Source organism: Myotis nattereri, assembly GCF_964212035.1.
Source record: "Myotis nattereri genome assembly, chromosome: 2".
Taxonomy (NCBI): Eukaryota; Metazoa; Chordata; class Mammalia; order Chiroptera; family Vespertilionidae; genus Myotis; species Myotis nattereri.
The window spans coordinates 125,956,542-125,974,786 of NC_138076.1; the positions used below are offsets into that span (position 1 = coordinate 125,956,542).

Sequence of the window (18,245 nt, forward strand, 5' to 3'; positions counted from 1 at the left end):
AGAGGTACTTAGAGAAAAGGTATAAAAGTATGAAGATAGGAGGCCAGGAGCTAGTTCCCAAATCAACCTGACTCTCACAGATACTTAAATATCCTTTAATTTCTCCTTATTCCTTTCTCCTCACACCCCAAAATGGTTACTTATAAAAAAATGTAATCCATTGGATAATTTGGGATATTTAGACAATTAAGGATTGTGTAAATAGAGATGTTCTCTCAGTGCTGCCTGGAGGAGCCTCACAATGCCGGTACATTGATTTATTCTCCACACTCAAGTTCCTAATCCTTAGCTTTGCAGCTTCAACAGGTCACAATAACCATGGTCTTTGAGCTTAGGGGACTGACTCTCACCAGGAAATTCACAAGACACTGGTAGCCAAAATATTTATTTCCTTGAGAAATAGGTCAAGTAAATTGGAATGCATGTGTCCAGTAGGGGAAGTATGCATATAACCAACAGAATGATGAATGTGGGTTCAAGAATTGGAGTTATTCTTACAAACTTAATGTTTAGTATCCAAGACCTGTGATGCCCTGATGCATCCATGACCCACCCCCCCGGCCCCCGCCAAGTGGTTTCTGCCAATAAATTGGAAGGCCAGTTCCCTCTAGCTAAGGAGCTTTTTCATTGACCTAGAGACACACAAGAAATTCTCATTCTTTTAAGACTTGCTGACCGTACTCTTTCAGTTAACACAAATATTCTTTAGAAAAAGGAGTGGGAACTAAATTTGTACTTTCTTAGTTTATGGTGCCAGAGGTTTTGGATTAATCCTGCTATTCCATATCTAGAATGGTAAGGGACTGAGTAAATAATTCATTCTTCCAATATTAATAATAATCAATTCATCTGATATCCAGATTCTTGAAAACACAATTAGAAATTTAATCTTCCAGGGGAATACTGTCATGCTTGAGGAGGCGAGCCCAGGAGGTCTGCCTCTCTATCCATGACACTACTAGAACTCCTGGTTTCACATTTCCCCCAAAGTCAGCATAAGATTCACAACTTCCAATCAAATCATTGTCTTTTTGTTTGTTTTAGTCTTCTACCTTCATAGCTGTATGTGATTGGGCACTTAATGGATACATCAAATTCTGTCAGTTATATTTCTAAGGCCTTATGTAAGCAAGGCATAGGACCAGGTGCCTAGGAGATAAAAAAAATAAATGCATAATCTGTATGGGGAAAGGGACAAAATACATGTAAAAGAAATACTGCAAAGCAGCAAATAAGAGGTATATGACACAAGTCAAATGGGATGTCAAGGAAGGTAAACACATGGGATTTGGAGAAGATGTGGGAGGAGTCTACCATGAAGTAGTCTAATTTTGGACTGGGTCCTGGAGGATGGCAGACATTTAGATCAACAGAAGGCCTAGGACAACATTATTAAAATGTGACATATGTCCTTCTTCTTTTCAGGAAAATATCGTGTTACACCAGAAGGGCCAAGTCTCTATTAAAGTTATTGACTTTGGGTCAAGCTGTTATGAGCATGAGAAAGGTAAGCCCCATTCCAGTCTCTTTGTCTGAATTTTCCTATTGAGATTTCTTTCCCTACTGAAACAAGAACTTCATAATGAGGTTACTTGGGTTCTAGTCTGGCCTCAGTTGTTAAAATTGCTTGCATGATTTTGCACAAGGTGCTTCACTTCTCTGAGACTAAATTTCCACCTCTATAAAATGAGAAGGTTGGATTTAAAGCCACCAGATCTCATATTCTGTGGATTAGAAATTACCCAAGAGCACTGGGTCCTCAAAGTAACTAGATGGGCATCAAAATCACTTGTGGCCTCTGAAAAATTATAGCTTCCACAGCCTCACCCCCAATTGCCAAATCTAGTTTTCTGGGGAGTACCCAAGACTCTGCACATAGCCATTCTGAAGTTTGGGATTCACTGCCCTAGACTCCCTAGGCTTTATACTTCTTTCAAGCTAGAATCCAGCAAACAGCCCTGAGAACATTGGCGCAAACTGCTGAACTTGATTTGCTAGTCTCTACTTTGAGCTTTTATCAAGTTTGCTGTTGACAACAAGTAACATTCCACAAAACCAAGATGGTGGCATAGGTAAACACTGGAAATTGCTGCCTCACACAACCACTTCAAAAATACAGCTAAAAGACAAAATGGACATCATCCAGAACCACAGAAAGGCTGGCTGAGTGGAAATTCTACAACTAGAAGGAAAGAGAAAAGCACACTGAGACTCAGAGGAGGTGCGGAAGTAAAGTGCAGAGGTACGGAGGCACACGCCGAAAGGGCTGGCAACTGAGGACCCAGTTGTCTTTTTCAATCGGGAGGGAGTCTCAAGCACCCGACTGCTCTGAACTCCAGTTCTGGGTGAGTCTCTGGGAACCCAGACTAATACAGGGAGAAACTGGACTGTCTGGCACGGGCAGAACTCGAGGGTGGCTTTCTCTCAGAGGTGCTTGCAGCGATTACAGGGACACTGAGACACCAGGCCTCTTAGGGTAGGACTGGGGAGCAGCCATAGCTGCTTACTCTGCCCTGTTGATCCCCTGAGACCCCGCCCCACCCAAGCTGTGCTCAGAGGCTTTTGCATATGAAAGGCCTGACCCTTTGCAACCTGAAAATTACCTAACAAACTGCAGCTGAGTCAGAGAGACCCAGAACATCCAAAAGAAGGCCCAAGGCCCCACAGCAGCTTGCATTGCTTCACAGCTGGGCCTCATCTGGGCACCTTCAAACCCCAAACAAAGAAGAGGAATCTCTCCATAACTCCTGCTGGGTAGCCTCAGGCAGAGGCTAAATTAGCACCTCCTTAGAGATCCAAGAGCCAGTGTACCCAGTGGACAGAGTGGGACCATCCAGATTACAACTCCTCAGATCCATAAGGGACACACTCAGGGGGCAGACTCAGTGAGCACCAAAGCCCCCTGAAGCAAGTCTTGTCTCAGAAGAGTGTTTCCAGCTCAGAAGTTCTCCCACTGCAGACACAGCTGATTCTCACAGCCAATTGGCCTGGAGGTCAATTCCTCCCAGTGATACCTACAACAATCAAGACTTTACTACAACAAGACTGTGCACAAAGTCCACAAAGGGGTGCACCAAGAGTGTCCATCTCAGGTAATTGGGGAGGCTGAGCCACTGGGCCCTATAGGACACCTAGCACAGAAAGCCACTCTTATCAACACAGGGAAGCATAAAAAATGCGGCGACAAAGAAACAGGTCACAAATGACAGAAATGGAGGAAAGCAAACTACAGGATATCGAGTTCAAAACCAAACTTATAAGGTTTTTCAAGAATTTTCTAGAAACCGCCAATAAATTTAATGAGACCCTCAAGAAATCTAGTGAGACCGCCGATAAATTTAGTGAGACCCTCAAGAAATCTAGTGAGACCCTTGAGGTTATGAAAAAGGTCCAACTAGAAATTAAGCATACATAGACTGAAATAAAAGATATTATGCAGAGTTCCAACAGCAGACTAGAGGATTGCAAGAATCAAGTTAAAGATTTGAAATACAAAGAAGCAAAAATCACCCAAACGAAAAAACAAAAAGAAAAAAGAATCCAAAAATATGAAGATAGTGTAAGGAGCCTCTGGGACAACTTCAAGTGTACCAACATCCGAATTATGGGGGTGCCAGAAGAAGAGAGAGAGCAAGATATTGAAAACCTATTGGAAGAAATAATGACAGAAAACTTCCCCTACCTGCTGAAAGAAATACACTTCCAAGTCCAGGAAGCACAGAGAACTCCAAACAAAAGGAATCCAAAGAGGACCACACCAAGACACATCATAATTAAAATGCCAAGAGCAAAAGACAAAGAGAGAATCTTAAAAGCAGCAAGAGAAAGAAAGTCAGTTACCTACAAGGGAGTACCCATACGACTGTCAGCTGATTTCTCAACAGAAACTATGCAGGCCAGAAGCGAGTGGCAAGAAATAGTCAAAGTGATGAATACCAAGAACCTACAACCAAGATTATTTTACCAAGCAAAGCTATCATTCAGAATTGAAGGTCAGATAAAGAGCTTCACAGGTAAGAAAAAGCTTAAGGAGTTCATCACCACCAAACCAGTATTATATGAAATGCTGAAAGGTATCTTTTTTTTTTAAAATATATTTTATTGATTTTTTACAGAGGAAGGGAGAGAGATAGTTAGAAACATCGATGAGAGAGAAACATCGATCAGCTGCCTCCTGCACATCTCCTACTGGGGATGTGCCCGCAACTCAGGTACATGCCCTTGACCGGAATCGAACCTGGGATCTTTCAGTCCGCAAGCCGACGCTCTATCCACTGAGCCAAACCGGTTTCGGCTGAAAGGTATCTTTTAAGAAGAGGAAGAAGAAGAAAAAGGTAAAGATACAAATTATGAACAACAAATACACATCTATCAACAAGTGAATCTAAAAATCAAGTGAAGAAATAATCTGATGAACAGAATAAACTGGTGAATATAATAGAATAAGGGACATAAAATAGAGTGGACTGAGTATTCTCGGGGGGGTGAAGGGTGTGGGGAGTGTGGGAAGAGACTGGACAAAAATTGTACACCTATTGATGAGAACAGTGGCTGGTGGGGGTAAGGGCAGAGGATAGGGTGGGAACCAGGTGGAGGGGAGTTATGGGGGGAAAAAAGAGGAACAACTGTAATAATCTGAACAATAAAGATTTAATTTAAAAAAATAAAAAATAATAAAAATAAAATTAAAATTAAAAATATGAATGCCAAAAAAAAAAGTACCATTCCACAAAGATTTATTGAGTATCTACAATGTGTCAGTCACTGTCCTGGATACCAGGAACAAAAAAAACCTGTGCTCATGTTGCTTACAGTCCAATGGAAGACACAGAAAAATAACATGATAGGTGCAGTGATCAGAGATACACACAGGCTGTGCTAAGAGCATACAGAAGAGGCAGGGGTGGCAGAAGAAGCCTCCTGAGATTGAAAAAATAACTATCAGAAGGGATGTTTTTAAATATTCTGCAGCACCACTTTGAAGACATATGTCCTTTACCTTTTATGGATCCCATAAGAAATTCCAGCTAGAAAACAGTATGCCTCTTACAAAGAACCCGTGTGCTTACTCTTCTCGGCTGGAAAAGCAGTGTAACCTCTCAGTTACCATTCTATTGTGGCTGACAGAATGCTCAGAAGCAAACTTGTAATTATTTTATCCTTGGTTTCTGATAGTCATATCCCTCTTTATACATTTCCCTTTGTCTTTTGTTTAACTGTGTGACAGTATAGAGTAGAGATACTAGACTTGAATTGCCTGGATTCAAACCCCAGTTCCACCACTTATAGATGAAAGACCTTGACCATTTATTTAATCTCTGTATGCCTCATTTTTCTCATTTTAAAATGGGGGCATTAATAGTACCTCCTTCATAGGGTTGTTATAAGGATTGAAAGAGTTAGTCTGTATAATACACTTGGAATAGTGGCTGGCACATAGTAAGCATTATGCAAGTATCTGTTAAACCCAGTTTTTAACACTACCCTGTATGTATGTACTTTAGTTGAAAAGTGCTTCAAATCCATTTTGGAAGCAGGCAGGATATGAAAGTGATTTTTATTAAATATTTTGTCTTTAGTCACAAAATTATCATATCCTTACTATAACCAAGACAAACAACAAAGAAGGGATTACAGAATCCCTGCCCTGACCCATGCAGAGAATCACCAATAATAGCACGCGGAAACAATGAAAATATCCCATTTCTCCAACCTCAGTCTTCCTATAATATCATCTTCCATCCATACAGCCTCGTCTCCTGAGATTCCACTGAGCTTTCCCGTCCACATTTTACATTAAACAACATATGTGCATAATATATTGAATATACATTTTTATTTTTTAAAATATATTTTATTGATTTTTTACAGAGAGGAGGGGAAAGGGATAGAGAGAAACATCAATGAAAGAGAAACATCAATCAGCTGTCTGGAACCAAGGTACATGCCCTTGACCGGAATCAAACCTGGAACCCTTGAGTCCGCAGGGCGACGCTCTATCCCCTGAGCCAAACCGGTTAGGGCTGAATATACATTTTTAAATTGTGCCTTTTGAGTGCTTCTTTTTCAGTTCTCATATGCCTCCTCCTTTGCCAAATCACAATACTTTCAGAAGATGTCTACCCCAAACTAATATGACAGTTTGGAAACTCAGCTTGATATTGTCTTACGTTTCCTTTTTTTTAATTTTTTAAAATGTATTTTATTGATTTTTCACAGAGAGGAAGGGAAAGGGATAGAGAGTTAGAAACATCGATCAGTTGCCTCCTGCACGCCCCCTACTGGGGATGTGCCTGCAACCAATGTGCATGCCCTTGACGGGAATTGAACCTGGGACCCTTCAGGCCGACACTCTATCCACTGAGCCAAACCAGTTACGGCGCGTTTCCTTTTTTTAAAGCTTAGCTGACAAAAATTGATTTCCTAGAACCATGGGGAAATAGAGTTCTTTATCAATAAGGTGAGGATAATGACCTCTATAACAAGGCTGCACTGTAAGATTTGATGAGGTTAGATACAAGATGTGACTCCTGAGTGCTGCTCGGTTGTACTTCCAGTTTTCTGCAAAGCCCATAGAGCAAGCACGTCAAACTCAAAGGCTAACATGGGCCAAATAAACAAGGTTTAAGTTTATGTGGGCCGTAAAAAACAAAAGCTTCCATTTTTATAGAAATGTAGGTTTATTTCTTTTTTTAATTTAAATATACTTTATTGGTTTTTTACAGAGAGGAAGGGAGAGGGATAGAGAGTTAGAAACATCGATGAGAGAAACATCGATCAGCTGCCTCCTGCACACCCCCTACTGGGGATGTGCCCATAACCAAGGTACATGCCCTTGACCGGAATCGAACCTGCAACCCTTCAGTCGGCAGGCCGAGGCTCTATCCACTGAGCCAAACCGATTAGGGCGAAATGTAGGTTTATTTCAATAGAGACATGCTGAATACAAAGGGCTGAAATAAATGAGTAATCATTAACATAAAATAATAGAACATTTTAATAAAAATTAATATTTTTTCTTGAACATTAACTTACCAGACACTGAATAATGGCACAAATTAATAAGTGTAACACAAATAAACCTATTTTTCTTGTTCTCCAAAAGCGAAATAATTTCCTTTTGCACACACCAAACAAGTCAGTTCAAGGCTAATGATGTGGCAATCAGCTGCCAGAATATTCGCTGCTAGTATTAGTGGAGAGAAATGGTGCACCTGCGCATAAGGCACATAAGTGAAATGAATGCAACACAATTATAGCAATCAGTCATTAGCAAATGTTGTAGTTTGTTATTAATAACTAGGGGCCCAGTGCACGAAGCCATGCACCTTGAAAGGAACTGTTGGCCGCGAGGCTGTGGTGGGCACAGGGATGGGTCTCAGCCCATCCTCCACACCCCCGGCCTGCCCCTCCAGCCAAGGCCCCCAGTCCCCTGTCTGCTGGCAGCCCACTCCTGCCACTGCTACTCCCACGTGCTTACAACACCAGCCCCACTCACACCCGCTGACAGAGCAGAGCTATTGGGGCCGGCGCCAGCAGCGGGTGCTAGAGGGGCTAGTGCCATTAGTGGGTGTGAGTGGTGGTTGCTGCCCTGATCGCCTCTCAGGAGCAGGGGAAGGTGGAGAAGCCCTCAGGGACAATTGGGACCTGCAGCCACCGCTCACACCTGCTGATGGCGCTGAGCGATTAGGTCTGGAGCTGGGCGCCGGCAGTGGGTGTGGGGACTGCGCCGGCAGGAGGTGTGAGTGCCAGGCAGGACTGTGGCATGCAGGAGCTAAGAATTTTCAGTAACCACCAGAGACTCGCCCCGATGACACCAGCCAGCACCCCACCTTGGTCTGGTGCCTCCACTCATCCCACCACGACTGATGCCTGCCATGTTCAATGCTCTGCCACCTGCTGCCGATGCCCACCATGTTTTGCGCACACCCACTGGTGTTCAACACTTGTCATAGCGACTGGTGGTTCAGTTGTTCTGCCATTCAGTCTATTTGCATATTAGGATTTTATATAGAGAGATTATGTATAACAGGATATTGTAAAAATTAAGTTATGAAATTTTTATTACAACATTTCTTACATACCATTATACTGGCTGGGCTGAAAAAATATTTGTTGTGGCCCTCAGGCCATGAGTTTGACATGCTTGGTGTAGGGAGTAGTAGTTATCATTCACCTATACCTGAGAGGTTATCCTGGAGAAGGATGCTCTGGGGAGGAGAAGGTTTTCCTAGGGGAGGTTTCTCTTTCTTTTGCTCATAGTGTACTCGTATATCCAAAGCCGGTTCTACCGATCGCCAGAGGTGATTCTGGGCCATCCCTACAACATGGCCATTGACATGTGGAGCCTGGGATGCATCATAGCTGAACTGTACACGGGCTACCCACTGTTCGCCGGGGAGAATGAAGTGGAGCAGCTGGCCTGCATCATGGAGGTGAGGGGGTGGACTGGCCACGCTGCACTGAGCGGCGGCAGGACAGCTTGCTTCCACTCTCAAAGTTTGGGTTGTATCAGGCTCATTCTAGGGCAGTGGCCTGCATACTCTTCTGTTTTAGATTAGATGTTCCCTAAAAGTATTTTTGAAATTATGTATCCCCTTTTACATTTTTAAGTTGACATCTAACATTTTTTACCATTAATAATTACAAAAGATGTAATTTTCACATATTGTGAAGTGACATTTAAAAATAAAACTGTTATACCAGTCTTTCAAATATATTCAAAAGACTCTAAAACCAGAGTGACATAACACCCATCAAAATCTATGTGTTGTTTAAAAAAAATCTCTGTGTCATTCAGTCATTAGTCATTTATTTTCTTAGCTTTCTGGGAAGTATATCTCCCAATAAAAAGATACATCAGATGATCATTTATTATGCCTATTATTCTTTTACTTAAATGCCTTTTGTTATGAAATTAAATTAGATAAAACAGGAGTAAAATAACCTTAAAAAATAGAAAATTTCTAATGAACAAAGATATTTTGATTGTGAACAAAAAAGGCTCATTATCTATCATCTATCTATCTATCTATCTATCTATCTATCTATCTATCTATCTCTTTTTACCTATGTATACAAATCTCTTTTCTAAAGTGTCTCAAAGTTACAACTCAGAGACACAGACAAACCCTTGAGAATTATTTAAATACTAGAGGCCTGATGTATGAAATTCGTGCAAGGGTTGGCCCTTGCAGTCCCGGCTGCCTTGGTCCTTGGGGCCCATCCCCTGCACACGGGTTTTTCCGAAAGGTCATTCCAGAAGGTCATCCTGCCGTCCAGTCTAATTAGCATATTAGCTCTTTATTATATAGGATAGTTTAATTTCATGGTTGAAAATAATAAAGTGTTAAAAGAGCTGTAAACTGGCATGAGAATCAGTAAACCTGGAGTTTCATTCTGGATCTTCCTCTTTGGCAACTTGCAGACCCTGCCCCCCTGCTTTCTTCGCGTCATATCCATGCAGACCCTGCCCCCCTGCTCCTCAGCCCCACTGACACTGAGGTCAGGAGGAAGCGGACTCTGGGGCAGTAGGAACTCAGCTCAGACGCGAAGAAATGGAGGCAAGACAAGATCCTGATCAAGCCTCAAACTTTATTCTCACAGTGGCAGCATATATACTGTTTTAGGGACGGGGGGTGGGTAAAGGGGTCTATTAGCTTATCAGCAGGGTTGTAGCAGGCTCGGATGTGGCGGTAGTTGCTTCAGGGAATAGGATGGTTATCTTTAGCTGCTGGCCAAATCGCAGGACACACGTAATTTCTGGTAATTAGGAGTTTCTGGAAGAACCAGAAACTTATAATTCTTAAGATGGCTTTGTCTAAGCCAATATCTCTAATGGCTCCCAACAGATTGCAGTGAGGCAGGTAAACAAGTAAGTGCTACACTTACTTGGTACTTTCCTGCTCTGGATTTCTAAAAAGATGTAAGTATCCGTATAGATGGCTTCTAAGGTTGATGATGGATGATTTAATAAAGCACCCCTGAACTCTTTCTGCTTCCAGTACCAAGGAGAATGAGGAATATGGGATCTGAGCTGAGTTCCTACTGCCCCAGAGTCCGCTTCCTCCTGACCTCAGTGTCAGTGGGGCTGAGGAGCAGGGGGGCAGGGTCTGCATGGATATGGCTGGGAACCCAGCTGCAAGTGCAGATGACCCTTGGCTTAGGGTGACACCTGTAATTTCTCTATCTCAGTGCAAACTATAGATTGCTGCCCCAACCCGCGGGGCATGCAACGTGGGTACCGTGATGATTCCTGTAAGGGAATGAGAGGATAGGAGACGCGAAGAAATGGAGGCAAGACAAGATCCTGATCAAGCCTCAAACTTTATTCTCACAGTGGCAGCATATATACTGTTTTAGGGACGGGGGGTGGGTAAAGGGGTCTATTAGCTTATCAGCAGGGTTGTAGCAGGCTCGGATGTGGCGGTAGTTGCTTCAGGGAATAGGATGGTTATCTTTAGCTGCTGGCCAAATCGCAGGACACACGTAATTTCTGGTAATTAGGAGTTTCTGGAAGAACCAGAAACTTATAATTCTTAAGATGGCTTTGTCTAAGCCAATATCTCTAATGGCTCCCAACAGATTGCAGTGAGGCAGGTAAACAAGTAAGTGCTACACTTTTTTTTTCAAGTAGGTATTTTGTGATATAGTGTTTGATGGCCGCCTGTTTTTTCCCATCTTCTCTTCCTTTCCTCCCTCCCCAGTGCTCTGAGCCAGGATGTGATATTCCTTAGCTCAGGGCTTTCAGCATGGATACTGACTGGGTTGTTCAATGTGATAATGACATCTGGCTGCCATCAAGAGTGCCTACCTCTAGTTGGTGCCGATGCCTGTTTAGAGTGACCTGGCCGGTATTGACACTGAGCATGCTGAGACAGCCCTGGGTTAGTAGTCAAAGACCCAAGCTCTGGGCCTGCTCTGCCACTGGCTTATAGCACAATGTCCTGGGTCTGTATCTGTAGAAGGCAGAGTTTGACCAAAGGCCCCCTCAGCTCTAACAGTCTTTGAATGTGTGACTTACAAGAGTGAAGCAACTGCGTTTTAATTGTTGAAGGTGCTGGGCCTGCCACCATCTCACTTCATTCAGACGGCCTCCAGGAGACAGACATTCTTTGGTAAGTTCCCAGGTCTAACTCTCTTTATCCCATTGTGGCCTATGAGGCAGCACAGGCCTTGAAGACATCTCCCACACCCCAAACCCCATTTAGTGCTCTCCCCCTGGCCCCATCCCAAAAGACATGCTATGATTAGGGATCTCTTTCAGAAAAGTAAAACGATGCTGAAAAGTGGTACCAGATGGATTGGTGGAGACAGGATGGGCATGAAGTCTTGGCAGTGAAAATATGCAGGAACATGAAAACAATCAGGTTTCTGCTCAGAAGATATATCCGCAGATCTTGGAACCTTAAATATTATAACTACACCCTCTCCTGTAAGTTCTCCTAGCCTCTCCAAGCAGTTAGCCCCCTCACACCATGCAGTGTGCAGGGAAATCAAAGAGCAGAAGGTTCTTTTCAAGAATAGTGAAAGTTTCATTGCTATATTCTGTCATTATGGAGCATTTTTCTGCTGAAATTCTCTTATTTCTCCAGAACCTTACTATCTCAGTTCATTACAATTTTGAAATTAGATGGGTAAACAAGGGCCCTCAGAACAGTTTTGCTGGAGGTGTGTTGTTGCTTGCCAGTTATGTGCAGGACATCTGGCTAATTACTGGGGTTAAGCCTCATCCACAGTCCCATGATGCCTTCATCACAGTTTCCACACTTTGGAATCTATGATCCTCTGCCTTTATATTCAAGTGGTGCTGTGCAAGAAGGACAGGTGGATCAACAAGGTCCAACTAAGGCAGGGCTTCCAGGGCACTATTGACCAAAAAGACAAAATTAGTCTTATATTTAAAATCCCCTTGAAGAGCTACAAGAAGCTAAGGGATTCCCATCTAGAAAAAAAGCAATCATAGCCCAAAGGTCATCCCAGTGAAGTGAAGCCAGACACGAGGAATGGGGAACTCCACAGGCAGGGACTCCATGACATCTGGAACGACATTACTGACCAGCCATAGTCAATGGGTTGGTTCACAGGCTTATACTGCTATGGAATCCCAGTCATTCCTAACCCTCCCACCTCTTACTTTTCACCTGAGAGTGGTCTCAAAATGAAAGGCAAATCGCATAATTTCTCTCCACAACTTGCCCTGTCAATAGGAGAGTCAAACATACCCTCATGGAGGATCCTCCTGGTTAGCGTTTCAGTCATGTTGGTGGTCAGTGGGTATGCACTGGTTCAGCCATGTGGTGGCTAACATGTAGACTATTTCTATACCCTTTAGTAAAATGCCACAGCCTCAAGCCCCTGCCTGGCCCATCTCCTAGGACTCCTTGGATTCCCCATGACTTAGAAACTAAAAGTTTAAGGCCTGGCAAGAGGAGGTCCTCTATGATCTACTTCAGTGCCAAGGATGTCTGTCATCCATTGTGATTGGACAGTCCCCTGCCATTCCAATGGTTAAATTTTTTAAACATCACCCTGCAGTCATGGCTGGAGCTTTGAAGACCTTGCCTCTGAGTGGGGTCAGTGTCTTGGTAACCTTAGTATGCTGCTTGCACATTAACTAACGCTTCCAGAGCAGTCTGATGGCAGACAGAGGATCTGGCTGACTGGCTGCTTAAACATGGAGCAATGGAACTGGTCTTTTGATCCCAAACTGGTCTTTTGGATTTCAAAGGATTTAGGGAAAGAATAATAGAGATATTGGTGTTTCCTCCTTCTAGACAAAGACATTGTGGGAAGAGCCATATCTTATTTTTAAACCCCCACCCCAGAATATGTTTTTATTGGAGAGAGAGAGAGAGAGAGAGAGAGAGAGAGAGAGAGAGAGAGAGGAGAGAGAGAGAGAACAAAGGAGAAGAAGAAGAAGAAGAAGAAGAAGAAGAAGAAGAAGAAGAAGAAGAAGAAGAAGAAGAAGGAAAAGAAAAGATTGATCAATTGCCTCCCTCTTAACACTAAACTCAGGAGAGACTATGAGTGGGGACTGAAAGGAAGGGAAATAGAGCATCTTTGAGAGAGTACCAAAGACATATGCATGCCCATTTTATAGGGTATCCGATTTTTACCGTCAGCACTAGGCTTTACAATGATGATGTGGTTTTGGTAGCAACATCCACATATACTCACTTCCTGCATAAGAAAGAATATTATTGGGAGCTGTAGCCTCTTCAGTGTTTCTCAAACTTAATCTAATTATAAGAATCACTTGGGTACTTGACAATATGTTAATTCTCATGATCCTCAAGGGTCTATGTTTTTAACAATAGCTCTTTGTGATTCTCATGGTACAGTGAGCTTGGGAAACACTGTGTCCACTTCAGTTCTTGGCTCCCTTCCTCAGGTTGGATTGCCAACTCCCAGCCACTCCTTGTAAATACCACTAATTAGTAGCAAAGTGATGTTGCCTCAAAGGTAAGTAAGATACTTAGGAGTTCCAAGTAGCAAGAAGGAGATGGAGAGAATAGGTGGGGTGAGAAAAACCTGTACAAGTAAATCAATTACGTAATGACAACTTTAGGAACTATGTCATTTATAAGCCTTTGAGCCTGATTCTTCTTTGGCCATTTGTAAAAAGAACAACATAAAGGATAAGGTGGGGATGGGGTCACTGGTGCCACAGTTCAAAAGGGAAATAGAGATTTGTGTGAATTCACAGCGCCTATACTCTATGCCAGTGGTCGGCAAACTGCGGCTCGCGAGCCACATGCAGCTCTTTGGCCCCTTGAGTGTGGCCACGAAGTTTCAATCGCACTGTACGTGCACACCTGCACGTGGTATTTTGTGGAAGAGCCACACTCAAGGGGCCGCCATTTTCCGACCACTGCCCTATGACATGCATTGAATCCTTATACAAATAAATACATATATAAATACACGTCTGTGTATGTACACACATACACATATGCACATTCTTGGTCCTGCCAGGAATTAAGAGCAGATGTTCTTTTGGAGGCTCCACAATTGCACTGATTACAAAAGTAATGAAAGCCCTTGATTATGCACCTTCCAGAAGGTTTGTTACATGAACCCCACTGAGTTTTTGTGAGAATTCAGTTTAATCTGTAAATTGTGTGTACGTGTGTGTATATACATACCCACCCATTCACATGCAGATTTATAAGGTGTGAGCATAAGTGGTCAACTTTTCTGAACATACACACCAGAATCCAGGCGTCCAAATGAGTGGTCTCACCTGCACAGCATTGCACACAGCACCTTGGGAACCTTTGGAGCTGTTGTCAGGGCTTCTTTCAAGGCACGACAAACCATACATGTGGTGAGGGCTATAATTGGTGAAAATGACTGAAGAAAGTCACTTCAAGCTGTTCCCTAAGAAGCAATCAAGTTTGATTTCCAATTATGGACAAAAATTTTTGATGTGACTACAAAGAAGTAATGAGACTAATTTGTCTGTGTGGTTTGTAAATGGGCTCTGAAAGCAACTCATTCTCCTAAAACGACTTTCTTATTATGCCCCATGATGTCCCAAATTTTCACTTTATTGAGTTAGTGGGGAAGAAGCTAAGGTGTCAGTAATCTGAGAATGAACAATATCCTTTTTGTTCAGAGCTGAATGTTTTCATCATCTCAGATTTATTATTATTGTTATTAATCCTTATCATTATTATTTTACCTAAAATCATTGATTGATTCAAGGAGGAGGCGGTGGGAAGGAGACTCAGAACATAGTAAATAGCAGGGAAAATTGATCTAAAAGGTAGTTAAATCCATTGGATACTTCACACGTGGTTATTTCAATTGAGTGAGACTGCGGGTGTGTTTGTGTGGAGGGGGTGGTGAAGTACCGGGAGTGAGAGAGCTGCAAAGACCACCCAAGACAGCTTGGATGAGTGAACAGCTGTGATGTGACCAATGAATATTTACAACTGGAACTAAACACCGACTGTTGTATCTCTAAAGATTCCACAGGTTTTCCTAAAAATATAACTAACAATAGGGGGAGAAAAAGATACCCGGATTCCAAGGATCTCACGATGGTGCTGAAAACCTGCGACTCCAGCTTCCTGGACTTTCTCAGAAGGTGTTTAGTGTGAGTTTGTCAAGGGTGTCTTTGTCTCTGACTCTACTTTTAAATACTGTACTTTCCCACATGTTTGCTGGTGGAAGTCTGGGGCTGGGAGAGAGTTGTAAAAATAGTAAGTGCTGACCAAAGACCTTTAGAGTCTACAAAACGCTTCCCCATCTGTTGCCTCATCAATCTGCTCTCCCCACCTCCTGTGTGATTGTCAGGGCAAATGATTTGCTCTGTTTTGAGATATGACAGCTGAGGCTCAAAGAGATTAAGTGACTTGCCCTGGATTACAATGTGTGTAGAGCTTGCCTTCTCCTTGGCCTCCAGCTGCCTGGCAGTGAGGTGGTAGGCAAGTCCTGAATGTCTTCTGCACATATGCCCAGTGTACGAGTTCAAGGCCTCTCCCCATTCCCCCGGGGTTTAGAGCCTAAATTCTTTAGGGAAGGGAAAGGGTGAGTTATAAACCATTTATAATGTGCAGCTTTTTGAATCTACATGGGTATTTTAAGTCTTAGAAGTCAAGTTTCATACTTAAGTCAAATCACTGTAAGAAAAGAAGAGCACATGAATCACCCACCTAGTACCGTGCCTAGTTAGAAGGTGTTTGGAAAATGTAAGCTACTATCATTTTTTCAAATATGTTTTCATTGATTTTTAGAGAGGAAAGAAGAGAGAAACATCTAAGAGAGAAACATTAACATTGCTCAGCTGCTTCCTGTACACCCCTTGCCAGGGCATGTGCCCTGACCGCAAATCAAACTTGTGACTTTTGGTGCATGGGTCAAATGCTCAATCACTGAGCCACACCATCTGGGCACTACTGTCTTTTTTTTATTGTCTGAAGTTTTACATATGTCTCCTTTTTCCCCAACTGACCCCCCCCGCCCCCCCCCCAAGGCCATTTCCACCCCGGGCAAGCCCCTAACCATCCCAGTGTCTGTGTCCATTGGTTATGCTAATATGCATCCATAGAAGTCCTTTGGTTGCTCTCTAACCGCCCCCCTCCCCCACCATTTGTCTCTGGATCTATTCTTGTTCATCAAATTATGTTGATCATTATATCCCACATATGAGTGAGATCATGTGATATTTATCTTTCTCTGACTGGCTTATTTTGCTTAGCATAATGCTCTCCAGTTCCATCCATGCTGTTGCAAATGGTAAAAGTTCCTTTTTCATAGGGCGTAGTATTCCATTGTGTAGTTGCACCATAGTTTTTTAATCCACTCATCTGCTGATGGGCACTTAGGCTGTTTCCAAATCTTAGCTATGGTAAATTGTGCTGCTATGAACATAGGGGTGCATATATCCTTTCTGATTTGTGTTTCTGGTTTCTTGGGGTATAGTCTTAGAAGTGGGACTACGGGGTCAAATGGGAGTTCCATTTTTAACTTTTTGAGGAAACTCCATACTGTCATCCATAGTGGCTGCACCAGTCTGCATTCCCACCAGCAGTGCAGGGTTCCTTTTTCTCCACATCCTTGCCAGCACTTGTCATTTGTTTTGTTGATGATAGCCATTCTACTACTATCATTTTTTAAAAAAGGTTTTGCCAGTTGGTCTGTACCGAATGGCAACTAGATGAGCGTTGTGATATTTGGCAAGTCACTATCTCTCTCTGGGCCTGTTTCTTATATGTATATAAAGGGGTATTACCAATGTCCCTTTTAGTGATAAGCAGTCCTATTATTGTTCATAAAGACCACCACATCTTCATGTTCTGTCATTCTTCCAGGGTGGGGGGCGTGGAGTAGTTTTAGCAAACGCTTTTCTGGCATTTGTGCACTTTGGAATTTAGGTATTAGCTCAGAGGATAAACATCAGGTACTGCTGAAAGTTTTCCCATCTGGAGAGTCATGCTGCTCCTCTGGGAAATGGCGATAAAGAAGGATCCTGTATCCCCATTCCCCACCCTACTCAAACCTATTGCTGAAGCTGTAGAATGAATGTGCATTAACAAATGACAGAAACTCATTACTGACACAGAGGTGACTGATCCAGAAACTGCAACCATCCAGAACACAGCTTAGAAACAAGAAAGACATTATTTTTTTAATTAAATCTTTATTGTTCAGATTATTACAGTTGTTCCTCTTTTTTCCCCTCATAGTTCCCCTCTACCCGGTTCCCACCCTACCCTATGCCCTTACCACCACGCCCCCCTCACTGTCCTCATCCATAGGTGTGCGATTTTTTTCCAGTCACTTCCTGCACCCCCCAAACCCCGACCCCCCCGATTCTATGCCCCTGATTCTATTATATTCACCAGTTTATTCTGTTTGTCAGATTTTTTATTCACTTGATTTTTAGATTCACTTGTTGATAGATGTGTATTTATTGTTCATAATTTGTATCTTTACCTTTTTCTTCTTCTTCCTCTTCTTAAAGGATACCTTTCAGCATTTCATATAATACTGGTTTGGTGGTGATGAACTCCTTTAGCTTTTTCTTACCTGTGAAGCTTTTTATCTGACCTTCAATTCTGAATGATAGCTTTGCTGGGTAAAGTAATCTTGGTTGTAGGTTCTTGGTATTCATCACTTTGACTATTTCTTGCCACTCGCTTCTGGCCTGCATAGTTTCTGTTGAGAAATCAGCTGACAGTCGTATGGGTACTCCCTTGTAGGTAACTGACTTTCTTTCTCTTGCTGCTTTTAAGATTCTCTCTTTGTCTTTTGCTCTTGGCATTTTTTTAATTAAATCTTTATTGTTCAGATTATTACAGTTGTTCCTCTTTTCCCCCCCATAACTCCCCTCCTCCCAGTTCCCGCCCCACCCTCTGCCCTCACTCCCCACCCACTGTCCTCATCCATAGGTGCACGATTTTTGTCCAGTCTCTTCCCGCATCTCCCACACCCCTTTCCCCCCCAAGAATAGTCAGTCCATTCCCTTTCTATGTCCCTGATTCTATTATAATCACCAGTTCATTCTGTTCATCAGATTATTTATTCACTTGATTCTTAGATTCACTTGTTGATAGATGCATATTTGTTGTTCATAATTTGTATCTTTACCTTTTTCTTCTTCTTCCTCTTCTTAAAGGATACCTTTCAGCATTTCATATAATCCTGGTTTGGTGGTGATGAACTCCTTTAGCTTTTCCTTGTCTGTGAAGCTCTTTATCTGACCTTCAATTCTGAATGATAGCTTTGCTGGATAA

At 42.6% G+C, this 18,245-nt stretch overlaps 1 protein-coding gene across 1 annotated transcript in view; it reads left to right on the top strand.

Moving 5' to 3' along the window:
• Positions 1 to 18,245, top strand: part of DYRK4 (dual specificity tyrosine phosphorylation regulated kinase 4) — a gene marked incomplete at both ends in the record, with an annotated part of 58,118 nt that overhangs the window by 31,571 nt on the left and 8,302 nt on the right. The window contains 4 exons of the mRNA XM_081083956.1: positions 1,426 to 1,507; positions 8,263 to 8,435; positions 11,057 to 11,117; positions 14,974 to 15,103. Coding sequence (XP_080940082.1) covers positions 1,426 to 1,507; positions 8,263 to 8,435; positions 11,057 to 11,117; positions 14,974 to 15,103 — 446 coding nt within the window. The remainder of the gene's footprint in view (positions 1 to 1,425; positions 1,508 to 8,262; positions 8,436 to 11,056; positions 11,118 to 14,973; positions 15,104 to 18,245) is intronic.